General features: G+C 35.9%; 1 protein-coding gene across 9 annotated transcripts in view; it reads right to left on the bottom strand.

Moving 5' to 3' along the window:
• The window catches only part of RAD50 (RAD50 double strand break repair protein), a 204,758-nt gene that overhangs the window by 35,231 nt on the left and 146,548 nt on the right, over window positions 1-22,979 (bottom strand). For all 9 annotated transcript variants that reach the window (XR_009353895.1, XM_059174533.1, XM_059174532.1 and 6 more), the window contains 12 exons: window positions 16,691-16,819; window positions 16,286-16,451; window positions 14,451-14,644; window positions 13,171-13,377; window positions 11,852-12,034; window positions 10,933-11,090; window positions 8,023-8,198; window positions 6,459-6,696; window positions 4,003-4,192; window positions 3,246-3,372; window positions 2,637-2,830; window positions 744-854 (listed from right to left, as the gene is read on the bottom strand). Coding sequence is in view for 8 of the 9 variants with exons in the window: in XM_059174533.1 (XP_059030516.1) it covers window positions 744-854; window positions 2,637-2,830; window positions 3,246-3,372; window positions 4,003-4,192; window positions 6,459-6,696; window positions 8,023-8,198; window positions 10,933-11,090; window positions 11,852-12,034; window positions 13,171-13,377; window positions 14,451-14,644; window positions 16,286-16,451; window positions 16,691-16,819 (2,073 nt within the window). In the remaining variant the exon portion in view is untranslated. The remainder of the gene's footprint in view (window positions 1-743; window positions 855-2,636; window positions 2,831-3,245; window positions 3,373-4,002; window positions 4,193-6,458; window positions 6,697-8,022; window positions 8,199-10,932; window positions 11,091-11,851; window positions 12,035-13,170; window positions 13,378-14,450; window positions 14,645-16,285; window positions 16,452-16,690; window positions 16,820-22,979) is intronic.

Genomic DNA, 22,979 nt, shown 5'->3' with positions numbered 1-22,979 from the left:
CCAAGGAAAAATACATATTCAGGTTAAAAAAAACTTAATAGGCAAGCACAGTGGGACAGTGGCTTGGAAGCTGGAGCTTTGGGTTCCACTTTCTACCACCGTCAAAATTTTATAATCTGAGACAATTCCCTTTATCATCTATGGGACTGGATTAAATAGTCTCTCTTCAAAACTTCTATTTTAGATTAAGAAGCAAAATAATTTGAATCTTTATTCTTTTTAAATTAATTTTTAAATTAACATGATATATTATTTGTTTCAGGGGCATAGGTCTGTGATTCATCAGTCTTATACAATTCACAGTGCTCATCATAGCACAGTGTCTACCACTCAGTCACCCCACCCCTCCCAGTCCCTCCATTCCAGCAACCCTCAGTTTGCTTCCTGAGGTTAAGAGTCTCTTATGGTTTGTCTCTCTCTCTCTGTTTCTTCTGGTTTCATCTTTTCCTCTCTTCCCTTATGATCCTCTGCCATGTTTCTCAAGTTCCATGTATCAGTGAGATCATATGATAACTGTCTTTCTCTGATTGAGGTATCCTGCTCAGCATAATACTCTCTAGTTCCATCCACATTGTTGCAATTAGCCTAACAAGAATTTTTAATGTCGATTATGTCACAAATCTGAAAATACTATTTACCTTACCATGTTTTTAATTTCGTATGAAATGCTACTGTCCAACATGTTCTCTGAACATTAAGTTTAATATATGTATTCGATAATAAAAATATAAATGAAATCTTACTTTATCCTGGGCTATTTTGTTACTTTTATTTTTTTTGTTGATTATTTCTTCTTTCTCCTGCTGGAATTTCTCCATTGTTGTTTCCAAAGGGCTTAACTGCTCTTTAGCATCCTAAAAATACAAAACATAGTGTCTTATATTGAATTATCTTATTTCAGGTGTCAGACTTTACAGTCGTAACAAAAGCACTTTCTATGTGTCAGGCTTGAAAGATAAACTCATCTGCTTTTTCCAACAATCCTATGAAGAGCCCTACCATTATTTTCATTCCATATTTCAGATCCGTAAACAGGCACAGAATGATTTGTTTGGGGTCACAAAAGTAAATGAAGGATCCAGTATCCATATCCTGTCCAATTCCAGAGTCTTTCTGGTAATGACTATGCTATACTGCTTCACCACTAATCTGATTCCTAATCCAGGCATGTGCTCCCAAGCATATGAGCAGGTGGCTTCAGGTATAAGTTTTTAATAGTTTGTAGGGGCACATGTCAGCTCTGTGTGACCAAAGAAGAGATTCAGTTCAGGTCTCTCTTTTACAGATGGAAATATGACTATACAGGACACTTATGTCCTTAAACTTAGTTTGCTAAGAGCTAAGTAGATATTTTATGGTATAAAAACATATTGGTACATTGATGTTGGTATGTCCACTCCTATTTGGGAAGGAAAGGAACTTTAGAGTGACCAACTATTTTACTAATCAGGAGTCTACATTGTTCAGCCTTGTAACAGCTCTATAGCATACTTATCACTGTAGAAAACAATGATACTCAAGCTAAGATAATGAATATCTAATGAACCCATAAAAGAAGAAACAATCCCTTAGCATTACTTTAGGTGTATTTTTTGTATTTTATCATATTGAGAAGAGGTACAGTGTGGTAGGAAGTCAAATGTAACAGACATTGAAGAGCCACCTGAAAATAAACCCTGCCTCCTACTAGCTGCATGACCTTGGCTAAGACATGAAGCATCTGTAAGTCTCAATCTCTTCTTTATAAAAAGGGGACTAAGCCATATACCTCAACAAGATTACTGAGACGCTGAACTGTTTAATTTCAAAGGGCTTTATAAAGAGTAAAAAAATTAAACAAATGTAAGATGTTACTATTTTCCTATCATACTCTAAGCCTCTGATAATTTGTAATTTGAAAATACTTCTGAAACATTTATAGTAATTAATAACAGACTCAGTAATATATTTAGTACTCACTGAATGTTTACAATTATGAAAAGCTGGGTAAGATTGTTATTTCTAAAACTGTTCAAAAATTTGATTTGGTCTTAGATGTGATTAATCTAGATGAGGGATGATGAATGGTTTCCATTCCATGCAGTAACTCAAAGCCTGCTCACTATAGTGGGAAGGATTCTGAGATTACACCTGGAATCAACAGAAAAAGCGCTATGACTGAGAGGCAGTATCTGCCATGGATACAGGATTGGTAGGTAAGACAAATATCCCATACATACAGGACTCCGTATGTGTAGTTAACTAGCCACCTGACCAGCCCCAGTAATAGGAAGTTCAATAATTAACCAAGCAGCCAATTCTTCCTTATTATAGCCAAAATCTTCCCTGACACCTTTACCTATTAGTACAAGTTTTGTCAACAAAGGAGCCACAGAAAGAATTATACTATTTTTTATTTTTATCCTCCCAGTAATCATAGTTTTAGTCACTACACCAATAAAGAGCATTTCACATATTTGAACCAACTTAAAAAAAAGATATGTGGGGCACACCTGGCTGGCTCAGTCAGTAGACCATGAGACAACTGATCTCAGGGTTGTGAGTTCAAGCCCATGTTCGGCATAGAGCCCATTTAATTAAAAAAAAAAAAAAGAAAAGAAAGAAAGAAAAAAATAGTTTTGTATGAATTTTCTTACCTTTATTTCTCTGAATAAAGACTGAACTTCAGTGGATAATTCCACAGTCTGCTCCTCTAGTTGCTGACGACGTTGTAAATTAGTAGATATATGAAGTTTCTCTGATTTAAGTTCATTTGTTATACTTTTAAGGTGTTGGATCTGTTCCTGCTGGTCCTGTATAAGCTTACGATTCAATTCCATCTTACTGGAAACTACACAAAAACATACACAGTGACTAAAGTAAGGATACAGAAAATACTACAAGCAGCTAGCTTCCATTTTTAGAGTTCATGGAATTCACAAAGGCTCAGCTTCCAGGGGTCTCACCCACTGCAAGAAAAGTGCTATGGAACCCCTTTCTGGCCACCCATGGGTGAGGACCACAGGGTAAGTAAGACTAAGAAAAGAGCAGAATTCATCACATATCCATCATTCAAAACCTCCCATCATTCTAAATCTGTTGTGCAAAGCAAGGAAACAAGTGAGGCTTTGAGAAAAGAGAATGAATATAGGGTGAACTGCAAAAAAGACAGTTCCTTGTCCACATAACATACAAAATTTGTAATAAAAAGCATATGCCAGGATGTTGAGGTCTTTATGGGTATATGAAGAAACAGACTGTATTACCTGTATCTAATTTGTGTTGCTTTTCTTGTTTTTCCTGGTTTACTTGTTGAACAGTTCTATCCAAGTCTAGTCCTTGCAGCTTAGCTGCTTGTTGTGCAATTTTCCTTTCAACATCTTTAAGTTCCATCTTAAGAATAAAACAAAGTTATTTCCTTTAACAAACTTATTACATTATCATTATTCAGTATCTTTAAAAACTGTGTTTTAGGGGTGCCTGGGCGGCTCAGTGGGTTAAGCCTCAGCCTTCAGTGCAGGTCATGACCTCAGGGTCCTGGGATCGAGCCCCGCATCGGGCTCTCTGCTCAGCAGGGAGCCTGCTTCCCCCTCTCTCTTTGCCTGCCTCTCTGCCTACTTGTGCTCTCTGTCAAATAAATAAATAAAATCTTTTTTAAAAAACCAAAAAACCCCAAAAACCTGTATTTTAAAATCTGAATTTGTAACTGATTTCTTATTAAATTTTAATAAGGTTTAATAGGATAAAATGAATTTTAATAATTTAAATATATAAACAAAAGGAAACCAACTAAATATGAAAACAAACAGGACATTTCTTAATTCTCATGTTTATGAATAAAGAATCCAAACCCAGGAATGTAAACTAAGCCGTACTCCCATCAGAGTATCTGCAGTTCAGGACAGGGAACTCAAAACTCAACCTATACCTGAATACTATCTGTTTGTTTTTACCACTCTCACATTTCACATTCAAACCCCTAAGAAACAAGTTTTATCTGGCCTTCCACTACAATAAATTTACCTGGAGCCTCTCCATAATTGTAACATCTGTCAGGCAGACTTTAGCACTTTCTTCTTCAGGCATTATTGTGCCCAAGAGTGTATCCTGTTCCTCTATGTCATTCTTTAAGCGCTGAATGTCTCTATTGACATTCTGCAGTTTGTTTCTTAATTCCGGTATTTCCTTCTCCTTCAAATCAATTATGCTTTGCCTGAACAGAGAACACACAATTAAAAATTGGCTAATGTTTTCTTATCATAAAATGGAGGTTATGCATTTTTGGCAAAAATATAATAAGAAGTGACTGTATCCTCAGGGCATCATATCAGTGGACACATGACATCATTATACTTTATTACTGGAGATGTTAATCTTTTTCATACTTGGTTAAGATGGTGTCAGCCAGTTTTACCCACTATAAATTTACTATTTTTGTCTTTGTAATTAATAACGATCTTACAAGAAATATATTGGGACTATGTCAATATCTTGCTTCTCCTCAAACTTTTGCCCACTGATTTCAGTATCCAATGGCAGATCCTGCTCACAACAATTACAACAGTCTCCCTGAAGCCACGAAGATCCCCAGGGTATATACTCCAAGACGCCCAGTAGATGCCTGAAATCATGGATAGTACCAAACCTTATATATACACCTTTTTTCCCTAGTCACATCTGTGATAGAATTTATAAATAAGGTATGGACATTAATAATACTAATAATTAAACAAATATAACAATAAACTGTAATAAAATAAAAAATATACTGTAAAAAAAAGTTAAGTGAAAATGGTCTCTCTCAAGATATCTTACTGTACAGGGGCACGTGAGTGGCTTAGTTGGTGCAGTGTCTGACTGGTGATTTCGGCTCAGGTCATGATCTCATGAGTCATGGGATCGAACCCCAAGTCAGGGTCTGCACCAGTGGAAGTCTGTCTGAGATTCTCTCCCTCTGCCCCTCCCCTCCTTCAAGTGTGTGCTCTCTCTCAAATAAATAAAAATTTAAAAAATCTTATTGTACTGAACCCTCACTCCCTAAGACGATTATATGATAAAATGCCTGTGTGATGATATATATGATAAAATGCCTGTGTGATGATATGAGCAATTTCAGTAGTCTTTCCATTAATGTTTTTCTGTTTTAGGGCCAAACCCAGGATCCCACATGGCAACTAGACGTTATTTCTCCTTAGATTCCTACAGCCTTCAAAAGTTCTTCAGTCTTTGTCTTTCATGATCTTGACACTTTTGATCAGTATAGTCAGTTAATTTACAGAAAATCTCTCAGTTTGGCAAACATTACAGTAATAGAGCTGCACTTTCCCTCTCCACTGTTTCTGTTACCTGAGGTCAGCTGTGGTTCAAAAACAGATGATCCTCCTGACCTGTCATTATGTTAACAGTAGCCCAACTTGAAGTTACAAGGTCTATATCATTCTCCTCACTTCATATCATCACACAGGCATTTTATCATGAAGTGTTAACTGAGCAGAACCAACTTCCCTACATTTCACAATCTCCTCCTATTATGTTCTCAAAATCTTATTCTCATTCCATAGTCCACTGGCTTCTCTCCTCTTAACTAATATACCTGTCTGAACCAATTAAGAACTTTATTAAGCCCAGCTTTCTAAATATTCAATTCTGAGAGCTTGTCTCCTTAGACCATCAGCTTCTTAAAGATTATGTCATACTGGTCTCTGTGACCAGTTTTATGATCTACATTGTGGGAAACCCCAAGGCATCATCACATACTTTCTGACTTGATTTATAAATAGGCCATTATTTGAATTTCTTGAGTAACTGAGGGAAAATGAACAATAGATATCATGATGATTCATTCTTTTTGAAAGAAGACATAAAAATATAGTTTAAAATTTGTCTGTTGGGGGAAGTTTTCAGTACTTTAATTCTCCTGCTGAATTTAGAAAGTGAGAGATCAGCAAACAGTTCTCAATCTGTCAAAATTTCTGCCTTCAAGCCAGGACTCAGTAATTCTCTCTCACACACACACACACACACACACACACACACACACACACACACACAAAAAGAAAATAGTAAAGATTATAATAACTGCCCTGTGACTAGTTTAAGAAGTTTGTTTACTTTTAAATAATTTTTTAAAAAGACTTTTATTTACTTAGAGAGCAAAAACACAAGCAGTGGAAAGGGTCAGAAGAAGGAAGAGCAGATTCCTTGCTGAGCGGGGAGTCTGACATTGGGACTCCATGTCAGGACCCTGACTGAGATCAGGACCTGAGTCAAAGGCAGACACCTGACTGAGTCATAGAGGCACCTCAATAATTGCTTTGTCTTATAATTAACACAAGATGGGGCACACTGGCTCAGAGTCTTGACTTGAACTTTTATTCATTCAATCTGTTACTGAACACCTATCCTATGCCAGGGACTGGATGGGCATCTTCTATAAGTGCTGCTATTCATGTACAGTAATAGTAAATCCCTATTCTCACCTCATGGGGACAAGTCCCAGCATTTCGTCACGCCGCTTTTCTTTTTTCTTTAGTTCTGATTCTGTTGACTTCAGTTTATCTGGAGCAAGCCGCAGCTTAGACTGCAAATCACTGATGACTTCCTGTAATTCAGCTTCTGTCTGAAAAACCCTCTGACAGACAGGGCAACATGACTGGTTTTCATCTGTTAGCTGAGTAATGAACTGGGAGTAAACTGCTGTGGCTCCAGCCAGCATGGCTGTTTTAAGAAAATAAATATATTACCAATGAGAAGAATATAAAATAGAGTTTTGTTATTATGGTTCTATTCTTTTTCATATATATAGGATCATTCTTCATTTATAGACATATTAGGAAAAAAATAAAAATCCTCTCATATTTATATTCTTTTTTGAATGGGCACAATACATTCAGATTTGTATTAATTACTTTCTGGTAACACACAAAAAGAGTAACAAAATTTTGGAGTATACTGTGTACCAGAAATTGTTCTAAGTGCTTTATACCTATTAATCTCATTTAGTCTTAACACCATACTTGGTAGGTAATTATGTCAGATGAATCTGAAGTAAAGGAATCATTTGATAATTTGTCCAAAGTCACAAAACCATTTAAGTAGAACCGGGACTGAAACTTGACCCCTTTGGCGCCAGAAACAAATTTTTAAATCTCCCATCCTTTTTTTTTTTTTTTTTTTTTAAATTTTTTAATTTATTTTCAGCGTTAACAGTATTCATTGTTTTTGCATCACCCAATGCTCCATGCAATATGTGCCCTCCCTAGTACCCACCACCTTGTTTGCCCAACCTCCTACCCCCAGCCCCTTCAAGACCCTCAGGTTGTTTTTCAGAGTCCATAGTCTTTCATGGTTCACCTCCCCTTCCAATTTCCCTCAACTCCTTTCTCCTAACTCCCCTTGTCCTCCATGCTATTTGTTATGCTCCACAAATAAGTGAAACCATATGATAATTGACTCTCTCTGCTTGACTTATTTCACTCAGCCTAATCTCTTCCAGTCCCATCCATGTTGCTACAAAAGTTGGGTATTTCATCCTTTCTGATGGAGGCATAATACTCCATAGTGTATATGGATGACATCTTCCTTATCCACTTGTCCGTTGAAGGGCATCTTGGTTCTTTCCACAGTTTGGCGACCGAGGCCATTGCTGCTATGAACATTGGGGTACAGATGGCCCTTCTTTTCACTACATCTGTATCTTTGGAGTAAATACCCAGGAGTGCAATGGCAGGGTCATAGGGAAGCTCTATTTTTAATTTCTTGAGGAATCTCCACACTGTTCTCCAAAGAGGCTGCACCAACCTGCATTCCCACCAACAGTGTAAGAGGATTCCCCTTTCTCCACATCCTCTCCAACACATGTTGTTTCCTGTCTTGCTAATTTTGGCCATTCTAACTGGTGTAAGGTGGTATCTCAATGTGGTTTTAATTTGAATCTCCCTGATGGCTAGTGATGATGAACATTTTTTTCCCATCCTTAATAGCTACCAGTGAGTAAAAATTCAAGTGTCAAAGCACCTTAATAATATAAAGAAGGTAACTTACCTCGCTGTTTTGAGGATTTTTCAATTTCTTCTTTAAGCCTTTCTAAATCACTTTCAAAATCCTGGCTACCACAAACATCAAACAGCTTGTCTTCATAACTGGACAACCGTTCTTCTTTCTTTTTTAGTTCATTATTTACATGATTTTTATTTTGCTCAGATGAAGCTAGTTCTTTGCTAAAATAAGAACGAATACAGATTACAATTTTACAACATGAGAAATGAAGTTTGAAAAATCGGAGTAGGTAAATACAAATTCTGCCAAGAAATATTACAAAGGTTTGCTGTAACTAAGTATTTTTTTTTAGAAGTCAAGGCAACAGTCCTCTTCTGCCTGAACTCCACCCTGGACACTGATCACTTTCCAAACCTGTTCATGGGCCTGCACCCAGACTTATGTGTATAGGCAAAACTGTGTGATTCCTTGGGGTTCATGGTCTTTAGAGCTCAGATGAGGAGGCTCAGCGAATATGTTTGCAGGAGAATGAGGGAAAAGAACATTCTTCTGATTCCCTTTGGACCCTTTCAGTATCACTTCACTTCTGTAAGAACTTCTTTATCCCTTCCTTGTTGTTGTCATCTACTTACATCATCATCCATTCTCTCTCATTCATCAAAGACTTTTGCTCACTAATACAATTCATCTCAACTTCAACTCTTAAATATCATGCTAGCCAACCGTCATACCAACATAGATTAGGGTTTACAGGTTATAATTCACTGGGCAAGTCATGTAATCAATATAATGGATTATATTCATAATCTTAAAAAAATGAAACAGAATAAAATACACTGCAACAGACTGAGCATTGTTTGGACACATACTCTTTTGAGAAACTTCTTTCAGATGAATGTGTATGAGTGCATGTGTGTGATGTGTGATGTGCATGTGTGCTACATTTTGATACTTCCCATTTTGAGTCACAGTAAAAATAAGACAAAAAGAAGTAACTAATATAGATGATGCTTTGACCATCCTAGACATGGAGCCATGTTCATCAACATCATTATCTTAACACCCAGCACTGCTGACCCCTCACTGAAGATCTATTTACTCAAGGTCTCAAGAAGTCCTCCAGTCTGGCTCTCTCCCCAGCTCCCTGAATTCCCTTCACTTGTTCCTCTTCCTTTGCTTACCAACAGTAACTACTGCTGTTTCCCAGGCATCTGACTATAACCTTTTCTCTTCTCTTCACATAACCCTTTTAAGGTGATATGGCCTATACAAATGACTCCAAAGCAAAAACTTAGAAAGCAAAAACTTCCAAACTCTTGAACTTCAAACTCTAATATTATATTCCCTAAGACCCATTTCCATAAAAAAACAAATTAAACATGGCCAAAGCAAAATCCACTATCTTCCTCAAATATCTGTTCAGAATTTGACTCTTCTATCCAACCACCACTCAAAGCGACATTAAAAAAAGTGATCACTTCTTTATTGTGGTAAAAAACACACATTATATAAAATTCACCATCCTAACCATTTTTTAAGTGTAAAATACAATAGTATTAACTATATACACACTGTTGTCCTACATCTCTAAAACTTTTACATTTTATAAAACTGAAACTCCATAACCCTTTAACAATGATTCTCCTTCCCCCCTCTCCCACTTCCTGGCAACCATCGCTCTACTTTTCTGTTTTCAAGAGTTTGACTACTTTGGGTACCTCAGGTGACTAGAATCTCACAGTATTTATCCCCTTGTAACTAGCTTATTTCACTTAGCAATAATATCCCCAAGATTCATCCAAGTTGTAGCAGGACAGGATTACTTGCCTGCCCCCACCCCCGGCACCCTGCCAACCCTGGGTAAGCTTTACACTCAATGGGGGCTTGAACTCACATCCTGGGGAGTAAGAGTCACATGCTTGACGGACTGAGCCAGCCCCCAGGATTTCCTTCTTTTTTAGAGCTGAGTAATCAGAAACACACATTATACACATACACATTGAATCTTTATCATTAATCTGACTACCAAGAATAATGCTGTAATGAACATGGATTTGCAAAAATCTCAAGATCATGTTTTCAATGCTTTTGAATATACTCAGAAATGGAACTGCTGGATCATCTGGTAATTCTTTTTTTTTTTTTTTTGGAAGAACCTCCATTTTCTCTATCAGCGGTACTATTTCATATTCCCACAAACAATGTACAAAGGTTCCAGTTTCTCAATATCCTCACTAATAATTTGTTATTTTCTGATTTTTTTGTTTTGGATTTTGTTTTAGTAGTAGCCATGCTAAACTGGTGTGAAGTGATCTATCATTGTGGTTTTCATCTGCATCTCCCTGATGAATTAGGTACTTTTTCATTTGCTCAATGGCCATTTATATATGGCCTCTGGAGAAATGTCTATTCAAATTCTTTGCCCATTTTTAAGTCCAATTATTTATTTTTGTGTTGTTAATTACAGGAGTTGTTTACATATTCTAGATAATAACCACTTATTAGATAAATGGTTTGAATATTTTCTCCCATTTTGTTTGTTGGTTGCCTTTTCCCAGCTGTTCCTTGCTTTGTAGAAGTTCTTAAGTTTGATGTAGTCCCATTTATCTACTTTTGCTTTTGCTGCCTGTGCTTTTGATGTCAGGTCCAAGAAAGTATTTGTCAACTTCAATATAATGAAGCCTTCCCCCTAAATTTTCTTCTATGAATTTTATAGTGTTAGGCCTCTTTTTTATAAAGGAGAATTTTAATCCTCTAAGTTCTGCAAACTTTCAAAGAACAAAAGGCCCGTATTAATGTCATCATTTTACTTGATTGATAAATACAGCAGAACCAAAGTTGACTAACATAAAACATTCCATTTTATAACAATAAGTAGAATATTTCAAACAATGAAAAATAAAAAGCATGAAATAAAAGCTCTGTAGTACATCTCCAAATGTTAAAACTACTTACTTCAATTTGGCAAGTCTGTCCCTGGTCTGATTAATTTCTTTTGATTTACTATGAAGCCAGTCTTCAAGCTGTTTTTTATTGGGAAAATATCCTAACAATGAAGTTAATTCATCACTGTGTCGAGATTTTATTTTCCTGATTTGTTCATCTTTGTCAGCCTATAAAAAAATTTTCTTTATTTTTATTTTAATTTTTAAAAAAGATTTTATTTATTTATTTGATCGAGAGAGACACAGCGAGAGAGAGAACACAAGCAGGGGCAGTGAGAGGCAGAAGCAGGCTTCCACTGAGCAGGGAGCCCGATGCAGGGCTCGATTCCAGGACTCTGCCTGCCTGAGCCGAAGGCAGACACTTAACGACTGAGCCACCCAGATGCCCCATAAAAAATTAAATAAATAAATAAATAAATAAATAAAAAGTCCAAGATCTCTACATTGTATCAAGAACAAAAATAAATTCTAATTTACAACTCTGAGATCAAGAGTTACATGCTCTACCAACTGAGCTAGCTAGGTGGCTCAGAACAAAAATAAATTCTAGACTAAAATTCTAGGCTTAAAAAATAAAACAATGAACATGAAAGAGGAAAATGCAAAATTCTTAAAGTCTCACAGTGGGAATTACCCTTCCGTGCCATAAGAGAAAAAAGTAACAAGTCTGACAATAGTAAAAATTAAAACTTGTATATGACGTGATAAATATTAATAGCAATGGGCATGTGTATATATACTTCAGTATTATTTTTTGGAATTAGAAAATAGTTTTCCTAAGCTCCAAAGTCTTATTTTATAGAATATTAAGCTCACTTAACTCCTAAAATACAATACCAACACCACCTAAGTATTTTGTAGTGCATCCCTTACAAACGTAAATTTTTTTAATACCAGAAGTATAGTTAGAACAAAAAGAAAGGTCATACTTTGTCTCTGGTCAGCATCTCCATCTGGGTGCGTGTTGTTGTATGATAGTTTAACTGTTCCATCTCCTGGTCCAATTTACGCAGGGTCCTGTCTAGGTCTGCTTTCTCATTTTGAAGGTTTATAACTTCTGTTTTTAGAGCTTCTACATTGTTGTTTTTCTCAGCCTTGCTTAGCTCACGTTCCTTATTAATAATTCAAACACACAAGTTTATATGTTTTGTGTTAAAATAAAGACAAAATGTATTAGAAATCAACTATTCCTCAGAATGATCAAGATATTACTGTTTACTTTTATCCTAGAAGAGAAAAAGCACAGATTTTTAAGGAAAATCTTATAATGTTATCTTACTCGGTTATAATGGTAGAGAAAACTGAGAAAAATACATCCAAATGTACAGTTTAGTAACTCTTTGGTTGGTAAGTATTCATCAGGTACCCATGTAAACGTACTACATTGCCTGGCATTTAGAAAACATGTAATAGTGTGATGTGGTCTCTAACGAGTACTTTATCACAAAGGCAATGTGATGGGAAACTGTGACAAACTGCTAAACTGACAAAAATGTATGCTAGATGCTAAGTTACAGAGCAAATTGAAATGTTTACTTAAATTATCAAGATGGGTTCTGGGAGGGAAATCTACCAAGCTTTAGGATGCCTACTTTGGTGGCAGATATGTGAAGGAAGGGGACAGATCAGAAAAAAGGAAGAGAATTTGGATATTTGTAAAAGCAGCTGGTCTAAGAAAATTTCTACCACATATAAAGTGATACCATGGCAAGAATCATGTAAAATCTACAGTGCATGGAACCTAGAGCAAAAAAAAAAATTTTTTTTTTTAACTTAGGTAAGTGGTTCTTAACCAAGGTACTCCTAACAATCACCTGGTTTTTTGGAACATATATTTCTAGTCCCCACTCTAGAGAGAACATGAAGGAGTGGGGTGAGGGCAAAGGGAGAAGCAGACACCCCACTGAGCAAGGAGCCCAGTGAATGGCCTGATCCCAGGACTCCGGAATCATGACCTGATCTGACAGCAGACGCTTAATCGATTGAGCTACCCAGGTGCCCCCAAGCCTAAGTCTTTTTAAAAAGCTTCTTACGTAATTCTAATTTTCAATCCACCCACTTCCAGAATCAAAGAGTTGGTATGATTATAATATTCAGATGTTTTCATTTTGTATGACATTCATAGACAACTGATGTTTTTGTTGAAATGCCATAATCTTAAGATTAGCAACAGATAATATACTTCAGAATATAAGATTCTAAACATTTTACACATTAAAGTTATTAGATTACTCAAAAAGTATCTTACAGCTTTTGAGAGCTCCTGGTCTAGTTCAAGAATCCTGTCTGAAGATCCTTCCAATTGCTGTAATTCATGCTTCACATTTCTCAGCTCATTCTGCTTCTTTGTTAGGATTTCTGATTTTAGCTCAATTATTCTTCCCAGTCCAGTTTTCTTGTCCCTTATTTCATCTATCTGTTTTTGTTTCAGAGTTTCTTTTTCTGCAAAGTCATTCTACATATAAGAAGAATGAGCATTAACAATTTTTTTCACTGAACCATTTAATAAAGTTTCTTGAATACAAAGTTAACACCTGCACACTAAGAAAAATAGAGCAAAGTACAAAATAGTGCAATAACCATCACCCAAAGATAATCCTTATTAACCATGAGCAAATGTTTTCTTTATGATTACCTTTAAAAAGAAATTTTGGAAGACAAACACTGTATGCTCTCACTTACATTGTGGAACCTAAAAACAAAACAAACCCCGAAAATAAACAAACTCAAATAAAAGAGATCAGACTTGTGGTCACAGAGGTGGAAGGAGGGAGAATTGAAGGAAGGTGGTCAAAAGGTTCAAATTTCTAGTTATAAGTACTATAGCTATAACGTATATCATGATGACTACCACTAACACTGCCATGTGATATACAGGAAGTTAAGGAAGTACATTCTAATAGTTCTCATCACAAGGTAAATATATATTCTTTTCTTTTATTGTATCTACATGAGGAAATGGGTTTCAGCTGAACCCACTGTGGTAAGCATTTCACAATATATGTAAACCAGTCCTTCGTGCCATATGCCTTAAACGTTGAGTGGTACCTGTTAATTATCTCAGTAAAACTGAAAAAGAAAAAAAAAAAGAAAAGTAACAAAATCAAATTTAAAATGTAGTCTGTATTTTCTTCATATTTTTATCCTTAAAAATTTTAGAAATTTGCTTCCATAAGGGTTTTTTTTTCTTTTTTTTTTTTTTTTTTAAAGATTTTATTTATTTATTTGACAGAGAGAAATTACAAGTACACTGAGAGGCAGGCAGAGAGAGAGAGAAGGAAGCAGGCTCCCTGCTGAGCAGAGAGCCCGATGCGGGACTCGATCCCAGGACCCCGAGATCATGACCTGAGCCGAAGGCAGCGGCTCAACCCACTGAGCCACCCAGGCGCCCCCATAAGGGTTTTTTCTATCTCAAAAAGATTCTAGCCTAACACTAACCTGAAAATTTGACAATATGAGGTCTACCCCAAAATTAAAACAGTATAACTAGAGAATCCGATACAAACAAAAGAATATAGCAATATTTACCATCAGCTGGCTGGCAATTTCTGCTTCCCTTTCTTGCCTCTCTCTCACAAGTTTGTGAAAATTTTTAATATGTCTTTCATTGAATGGTCCACGTTCAAAGCCATCCAATTCTAGCTGTGTTGCCAAAGACTGAATTAATGAATCTCTAGCTTGGATATGTTCTTGATGGCGATCCGCCTGTAGCTGCAAACGACCTTTAAAACATACAACCATAATAATTCAATTTTCAAGTGTTTTTTTTGATTAAAATAACTGTACATTCATAAGCAGTTATTAAAAAAAAACAAAAACACAGCAGAATCTCCTATAAACTTTGCCCAGTTCACCCTGGTAACTGGTTTTGCGACATAATAAAAAATATGTATTTGGTTTTTGTCCTTGGTAGTTGGCACAAACCACCTAAAACTCAGAATTCCTGAGTGATATAGGTGGAAGGAGCATCTTTTGTTACTCATTCTTAGTCCTTTTCAGCATACTGGAGTTTATTCTAATGCAGTGACCCTTACCATGATGGGAGCTGGTGCTCAAATGAACCAACAATGGGATTAGAGAGTAGGAACTTTCAGTACCCACTTCCTCAACTCTATGGAGCAGCTGAAGATTGAGTTCAATCACCAATGGTTAATTATTTATTCAACTATGCCTATATAATGGAACTTCCATTAGAACGCTGAATAACAGCATTCAGAGACCTTAAAGGTTGGTAAATACATCACAGTGCTGGTTCATGTGTGAGTGATGCACATGGAGAGGGTATGGAAGCTGAAGACCCTTCTGCATACCTTGCACTAAGTATCTTTTCCATTTGACTATTCCCGAGTGGTATCCTTTATAATAAACACAAAAAGTTTCCCTAAGTTCTATGAATGATTATAGCAAATTACTGAGTCTCAGAAAGGGTTTGTGGGAACTCCTGATTTACAGCCAACTGATCAGAAGTATAGGTGACAGACAACTTGGGACTTGCAACTGGAATCTGAACTGGGTAGGCAGTTTTGTCAGACTACACAGGTAAAGCACTGACTCCAGATAATTAGTGTCAGAACAAAATTCTCTCTGCCCAAAACTGGAGGATTGCCTGGTGTGGAAAAACCCACACACCTGGCGTCAGAACTGTTGGGAGAAAAGACAGTGCTTCCTTTAGTAATACTCTACAATACTATAGTATAATTTCACAGTCAGGATACTGACATTGATACAATCCACCAGTTTTATTCAGATTTCCCCAGTGTTACTTTTTATCTATTTGTGTATATTAAGTTCTACATAATATAATCAACTGTGTTAGTTCATATCTCCACCATGACAGTGAACATTAATGAACAGTTCAAATACCACAATAAGCTTCTGTATCCATAATCTTTTTGGGGGGAAGATTTTATTTATTTATTTATTTGACAGAGAGAGAGATCACAAAGAGGAAGCGAGAGGGGGAAGCAGACTCTCCGCTGTGCAGAGAGCCTGATGTGGGGGCTCGATCCCAGGACCCTGGGATCATGACCTGAGCCAAAGGCAGAGGCGTTACCCCACTGAGCCACCCAGGCACCCCCCCACAATCTTTTATAACCATACTTATGTGGGGTTTTTTTTTTGCTCTTGTTGCTTTTTACAACCATAGACATACTAATCTTCCTCCAGTTCCTCCTCCTGCTCAATAACCCTGGCAACTACTAATCTGTTCTGACATTTCAGAAATGTTATATAAATGGAAGCATACCATATATTATCTTTTTAGGTTGGCTTTTTTCACTCTATATAATTTCTTGGAGATTCATTATTCGTGCAGAAAAAGCATAATATAATAGAAAAAAGACCAAGTTAACGTTTTGTCCTACCCTGCTCAACAAGCAGTTCTGATTTTTCCTGATTGAGAAGTCTTGATTCTTTATTTAACTTCTCTAGTTCACGCTGACAGTCTACCAGTCTCCTTTCTTTCTCTCTTACTGTTCTCTGGTGATTATGATATAAATCATTTAATTGCTCATCAGTCCCTTGAAAAACCTGTGCAGAGAACCAAAATAGGAGCTTTAATGAATAAATAAAACAAGTTATCACTCTGAAGTACAAAATATGAACCAAAGCTTATTCAATATCCTTCCCTTTAACATATACATGGAAATAACACAAACACTAAGATTTGTATTTTTTTTTTTTTGAAATACAAGTGGCAAAATGGATTCAAATGAGGTTCATTTTAATAATCTCAAAATTTTGAAAAATGAAATTCTACCACCACAAACCTTTTCCATTTTCTTTTCCAGTTCACTATTATCTTTCTCCATTTGCTTCTTCCGGCTATCCAAGGCTTTAATTTCATTGTCAAGTCTCATTATTTTAGAGAGGTTTTGTTCAATTTCTTTTAGACGATTCTGAAAATAAACCAATACTGTATATAAATTTCACTATAGTTTATAGTGCAAATAAATGAAAACAAGTAAGACGTCCTGGCTAGGTACTTAGTAAAAGTGATCTCTCTCACTTAATGCTAACAATGCTATATAAATTATAGGAGGCATAGAGAGACCGAGGATGAGACAATTAAAAAATTTGCACAGCTCCTAAGAGTTACTAAGGGAAAAAAACAATAATTAAACCACATTTCTAACTTCAAAAGCCCACATCTTGTGCTCACACCTCCCATAAGTCATTCATTCATTGGGTAGAATCACATTATGTAAAGTACCACATTACAAAAACTTAAATCTTTAATAGGCTATTTAAAAAAAATTGAACTACTGTGTGAGCTAGAAACTTATCTTGAGTCATGACTACATTCTGAGGCTGAAGGCAAAATTTACATGAAAAACTGTATTTTGATTCAAAGGCTGCTCAAGCACAGAGAACTCTGAACATATGAAGTGTGACAAATGATTTCACTGGCTGTTTTCTAGGGAAAGCTGGTGGCCTAATCTCCTAGAAATATGTGCAACCAGATTCAATGTTCTCTCCCTGGAGTGACACTGATGATATTCTTCTAATGTTTGCCTCTATAATTCCAAGGCTGACCAATTCCTGAGATAATTTCAGAACCTAATTTATTAAACTACCACACTAGTAGAGTGCTTAGGTATCAACTGTAAGGTTTCACTGCTGCACCATAATGCACCCTTAACTTTAATGTCATTTAATAAATTATAGTAATAGCCTATCTTGTGATTTGTACATTAACAAGTAGCACATAATCACCCTAAAAATAGGAACTTTGTTCACTAACATATCCCCCCACACATGCAACTGATCTTCACTATGTTAGCTAAATGGAAGAATGAGCAATTTCACCAATAATAATTCATAACTGTCATTGACTGAATGCCTACTATATTGAAGACACTGTGTGAAATGCTGCTACACATCCACTCTAACCCTTATGAGATTACTTGCTTAAGCAGGAGACTTGGAGGACTCAACATGTCTAAAGTCACATTCTTAATGATAAGAGCTAAGATTGGAATGGTTATGGCTCTGAGTGCTGTAACAAGGTAAATCTCAACTTTACCTTGCCCCATAATAAAAAGTAACCTGAAATGAAGCATATACATAAAATGTTAGAACATAAACTATAAAATTTCAAGAAGAAAACACAGAAGAAAATCTGTGTGATTTTGGGTCAAAGATTTCCTAATTAGGAAAACAAACAAACTGTACAAGAAAAAAATGATAGACTGGATTTCAACAAAATTAAAAACTCCTGCCCTTGGAAAAGTAGTTAACAAAATACAGTATTTGCAAAACGCTTAGATGATTAGGGTTTGCATCCACAATAAAAGAAATCTCACAGCCACATAATAAGACAAAAATCCCATTCAAAATAAGCAAATATCTGAATAGAAACTTAGCAAAAGAAGATATGGTAAACACATAAAGATACTTAACATCCATAAGCATTAGAAAAATTAAACTACAATAAAAAAAAAACCCACTCAGAAATACTATCATGCATCTACTACAATGGCTGAAATAAAAAAGACTGACAATACTAAGTAGTGACAAGATATAGAGCAACTATACTCTTAGATGTTGTTGGCAGGACTACAAAACGGTATAGCCACTTTCAAAGGTAGTTTGACAGCTCATAAAGTTAAACATATACTTCCATATAACCTAGCAACCCACCATAAGGAAGTTACTCAAGAGATAGGAAAAGGTATCTCAAAAAGCCTATATACCAAAGTTTATAGCCGTTTTATTCCTAATAGCTAGAAGCTGGAAAGAGCCCAATATCCATCAACTAGGGAATGTATGAATGAATTATAATATAGCCACACAATTTACCCGCAATAAAAAAACAAATTAACTACTCATACACGCAGCAATACAGGTAAGTTAAAAAGGTCAAGCTAAGAACCAGAAACAAAATGCTACCTAATATATTATTCCATTTATATGACATTCTGGAAAAGGCAAAACTATGACCTAACAAATCAGTGGTTACCAAGAGCTGGGAGTAGAGGGAAGGATTACAGACAAACTTGAGATAACTTCTTGGGGTAAGGCAGGGGATGTTCTATATCTTAACTACAGTAATGCATTTGCCCAAATTCATCAAACTACATACTTTACAATAGGTAGATTTTACTATATGTAAATTATAGTTCAATAAATCTATCTAAAAAAAAAAAAGTATGGGCTTGGGATTCAGAGAGGTCTGGACTCAAATCATGGTTCTACACTATGCTTGTAATGTGAACACCTGAACTTCAGTTTTCTTGCCTATGAAACATCACAGGGTTACTACAGGGCTTCATAATGCATGTTATGCATTATGTCCTACCTAATAGGTGCTAGATGTCTACTAGATGCTAGTCTAGATGCTAGCATCTAGTAGACAATCAATAAATGAGACCATTCATACCACTTGTGAAAAAAATCCTGTGTTCTGAAAATACCTTTTGAGCAGTTTAACAAAGAGACCAGATTGAGTCTTATAAGCCCTGGATGCTAACACCTCAGTTATGGTACTACACTCAGAAACTTCTCGGCTTCTATCACTGCTTCCCACCAGTATTAACTTTATCTGGGCTTGGATCTATTGTGGTACCTCTTCATTCTTTAAATCTAGCCAGTCCACCAGATCCCGAATATTCCTTCTTTGAAATCTGATTTGTCTTAAATTTATTCTAATTCCACTGTCGTTCACATATAGTCCTATAAATCTGTTCAGTCCCCACAGCACAAACCCCAGGTACTATTCTCAGAGCACACCACTAGTAAAAGAAGCCAGGACAAATAGAAAGACAACAAAAAATATTGCAGAGTATTTAAAGCTTAAGTGTCAGTGTGAAATGAGACAATGAAGAAGTTGGGTTATCAGCTATACAAGACCCATGAACTTTTGTATGGAAGAAATAAGTGTGCCAGAAGGTGTTTTCTGAATTCAAAAACAAGTTTCTCAAGCAATTTCCACTGAAGACAAAACAAAGCCAAGGTCAGAATAGAATGTGGTGGGATGAAAATAAAGTAGTTTATGACAGAATTCCTAAAGACAAAGAATCTATAAAAAATGAGAAAGCATGAGTGCAGTATTTGAAATGAAGTGGTCTCTAGATGGCTCCTGTGTGGGTGATTTGACTCAAACTTTATGGTTAGTTCCATAGAGGGAAGAAACCTAACTTTGTATATCAGAGCTAAAACAAAACAAAGCAAAACAAACCTTTGAAATCATGCAGTTAATAAATATTTACTGAACCTCCTGCAATGTGCCAGGCACTGGGCTAGACTATGAGGACACAAAGAATAAAAGATTTTTTTTTTTTCAGAGAATAAAATTAAACTCATGGAGAACTAGTCAAAACTAAACACAAATAAAGAAATAATGTATATATGTGATGAATCACTAAATTCTATTCCTGAAACTAGTATTACACTACATGTTAATTAACTAGAATCTGAATAAAAACTTGAAGGGAAAAAAAAAAAAAAAAAGAAACAAGACCTCACTATTTGTTATAGCCTTAGTTAGAATCCTGGCATCACTCAATAAATATTAGTTATCATCTCTTTGCCATACCTACACATTCTTTCCAAATATTCCATTTCAACTATAAGGATTTCCTTGATACTGTTCAAGAACAGCTTGCTTTTCACTGTCCCTATATCTTTAATTACCTACCCATTTATGATCAACAAAGTCATATCCCCAATTCATTCCAATGTAATCCTCTCTGGCTATCTCAGAAATTCTCTTTCTTATTCCTCCTTACACCTCTTGTCTTTTTCTACCTTATGTGTGCCTGTCATCTTTTTAACCAGGCTGCTCCTAAAAAAGATAAAATGTGTTCCAATGTCTTGGTTATTACCAAATAGCTATACACAGTAATCATGATAACTCATCCTAACATTTATCACAGTTTATCATTCTTTTGTCTATTAAACTAAATTCTAAACCTACTGGTTCTCTATAATCTGAATGCAATTCTTTTTCACTCATTTTTCTCTGGGTTACTTAACCTAGGCACTTCCTCACATGATTCTGTTTTGATAAGTCACATGTGTGAAAACAGACATATAAAAATGTGGATGTAAATACATTTATATTGTATTTATACAAAAAAAGAGAAACTGCTGATAGGCTGTATCTGGAACGTCAGAAATGAGGAGCTGGAAGAGTACCTCTTACTTTTCAACTCATATTTTTCTGTCATTTTCACTGTGAGCACATACTACGTTTAAAAAATAACAGTGAAAATAGACACAGAACATAATAAAATGCCGTTGCAAGTCTATGAGTTTATTTTCCGCTCCTCATTTATGCCCAGTTCCAGCATCCAGCCTCCTTCTGACAGATTTCTCTTTAAGACCATCCCTCCCTTTTTAGTAGCTTTTACTGAGAGATTTCACACACCACATAATCCACCTGTTTGTGTTTGTGTGTGTGTAAGATTTTACTTATTAGAGAGAGCAGAAGCAGGGGGTACAGTAGGCAGGAGAGGGAGAAGCAGGGTCCCCTCTGAGCAGAGAGCCCAATGTGGGTCTTGATCCCAGTATCCTGGGATCACTACCTTAGCCAAAGGAAGATGCTCAACTGACTGGGCCACCCAGGCTCCCATAATTCACCTGTTTTAAGTGCACAATTTAACACTATTTAATATACTCATAGAGTCGTGCAACCATTACCATAACCTAATGTTAGGGTATTTCAACTTCCAAAAAGGGAGCTATGCCAATTAGCAGCAGTCACTGTTCATTCCTCTCTACTTCCTACCCTACACAATCATTAATATATTTTCTCTCGCTACAGATTTGCCTCTTTTGGACATTTCGAATAAATGGAATCGTACAGTACATGGTCTTTTGTCATTGACTCCTTTTACTTAATGTGTTTTCGAGGTTCTTGCCTGTTGTAGCATATATCAGAACTTCATTACTTTTTATGTCTGAATAATATTCCAATATTCCAGTAATATGTCACATTTTACTTAGCAGTTCATGGACAACTGAGTTGTTTCCAACTTTGACTATTATGAATAATGCTGCTAGGAATGTCCCTATACAAGTTTTTGTGTAGGTATATTTTAAAATTTCTCTTGGGTGTAGAAATTTAAGGAGTAAAACTGCCGGATCATATGTTAATTCTATGTTTAACATTTCAAGGAACTGCTAAACTGCTTTCCAATGTCAGATGGACCATTTTACATTCCAACAAGCACATAAGATGATTCCAATTTCTCCCTATCCTATAACAATAATATGTCTTTTTGATTTACAGCTACTCTGGTGGGTGTGAGGTGGTATCTCACTGTGATTTTCATTTGTATGTTCCTGATGAATAATGATGTCAAACATCTTTTTATTTGTTTTTGGACACAGAGAGACCTTCTTTAGAGAAATATCTATTTAGATCCTTTGCACATTTTCTTTCACTTTTTTTTTTTTTTTTTTTAAATTACTGAGTTCTAAGAGTTTGTTACATATTCTGGAAAAAAGCTCCTTTTTAGATATATGACTGGCAATTATTTTCTCTCTTTTTGGTGGGTTGTCTTTTTGCTTCTCGATGATGTAGTTTGCAAAACAAGTTTTTTATTCTGAGGAGGTCTACTTTTGTCCATTTTTTCTTTCCTCACTTGTGCTACAGTTACCACCTTCAGCTCCTAAAAAACTTATATTTTAAACTTTATTATTCACTAACTTTTCAAATTACTCTGTTGTGATCCTATCTTTTTTTTTTAAGATTTTATTTATTTATCTGACAGACAGAGATCACAAGTAGGCAGAGAAGCAGGCAGAGAGAGAGGAAGGGAAGCAGGCCCCCCGCTGAGCAGAGAGCTCGATGCGGGACTCGATCCCAGGACCCTGAGATCATGACCTGAGCCGAAGGCAGCGGCTTAACCCACTGAGCCACCCAGGTGCCCGTGATCCTATCTTTTCAAAAAGTTTCCTTGTTTCTCCTAATAGATTTTAAGTTCTTTAAAAGAAAAGCCAAAGTTTCTGGCTTCGTCATTCCCAAGAGCACCTGGCACAGTGCTATACAAAAAACCAATATTCACTAAAAAATGCAATCATGTCAATGGGTACTGGAACAGACACAAAACT

This window comes from Mustela lutreola, chromosome 5, assembly GCF_030435805.1.
Source record: "Mustela lutreola isolate mMusLut2 chromosome 5, mMusLut2.pri, whole genome shotgun sequence".
Taxonomy (NCBI): domain Eukaryota; kingdom Metazoa; phylum Chordata; class Mammalia; order Carnivora; family Mustelidae; genus Mustela; species Mustela lutreola.
This window is presented reverse-complemented; position numbering and strand designations above follow the sequence as displayed.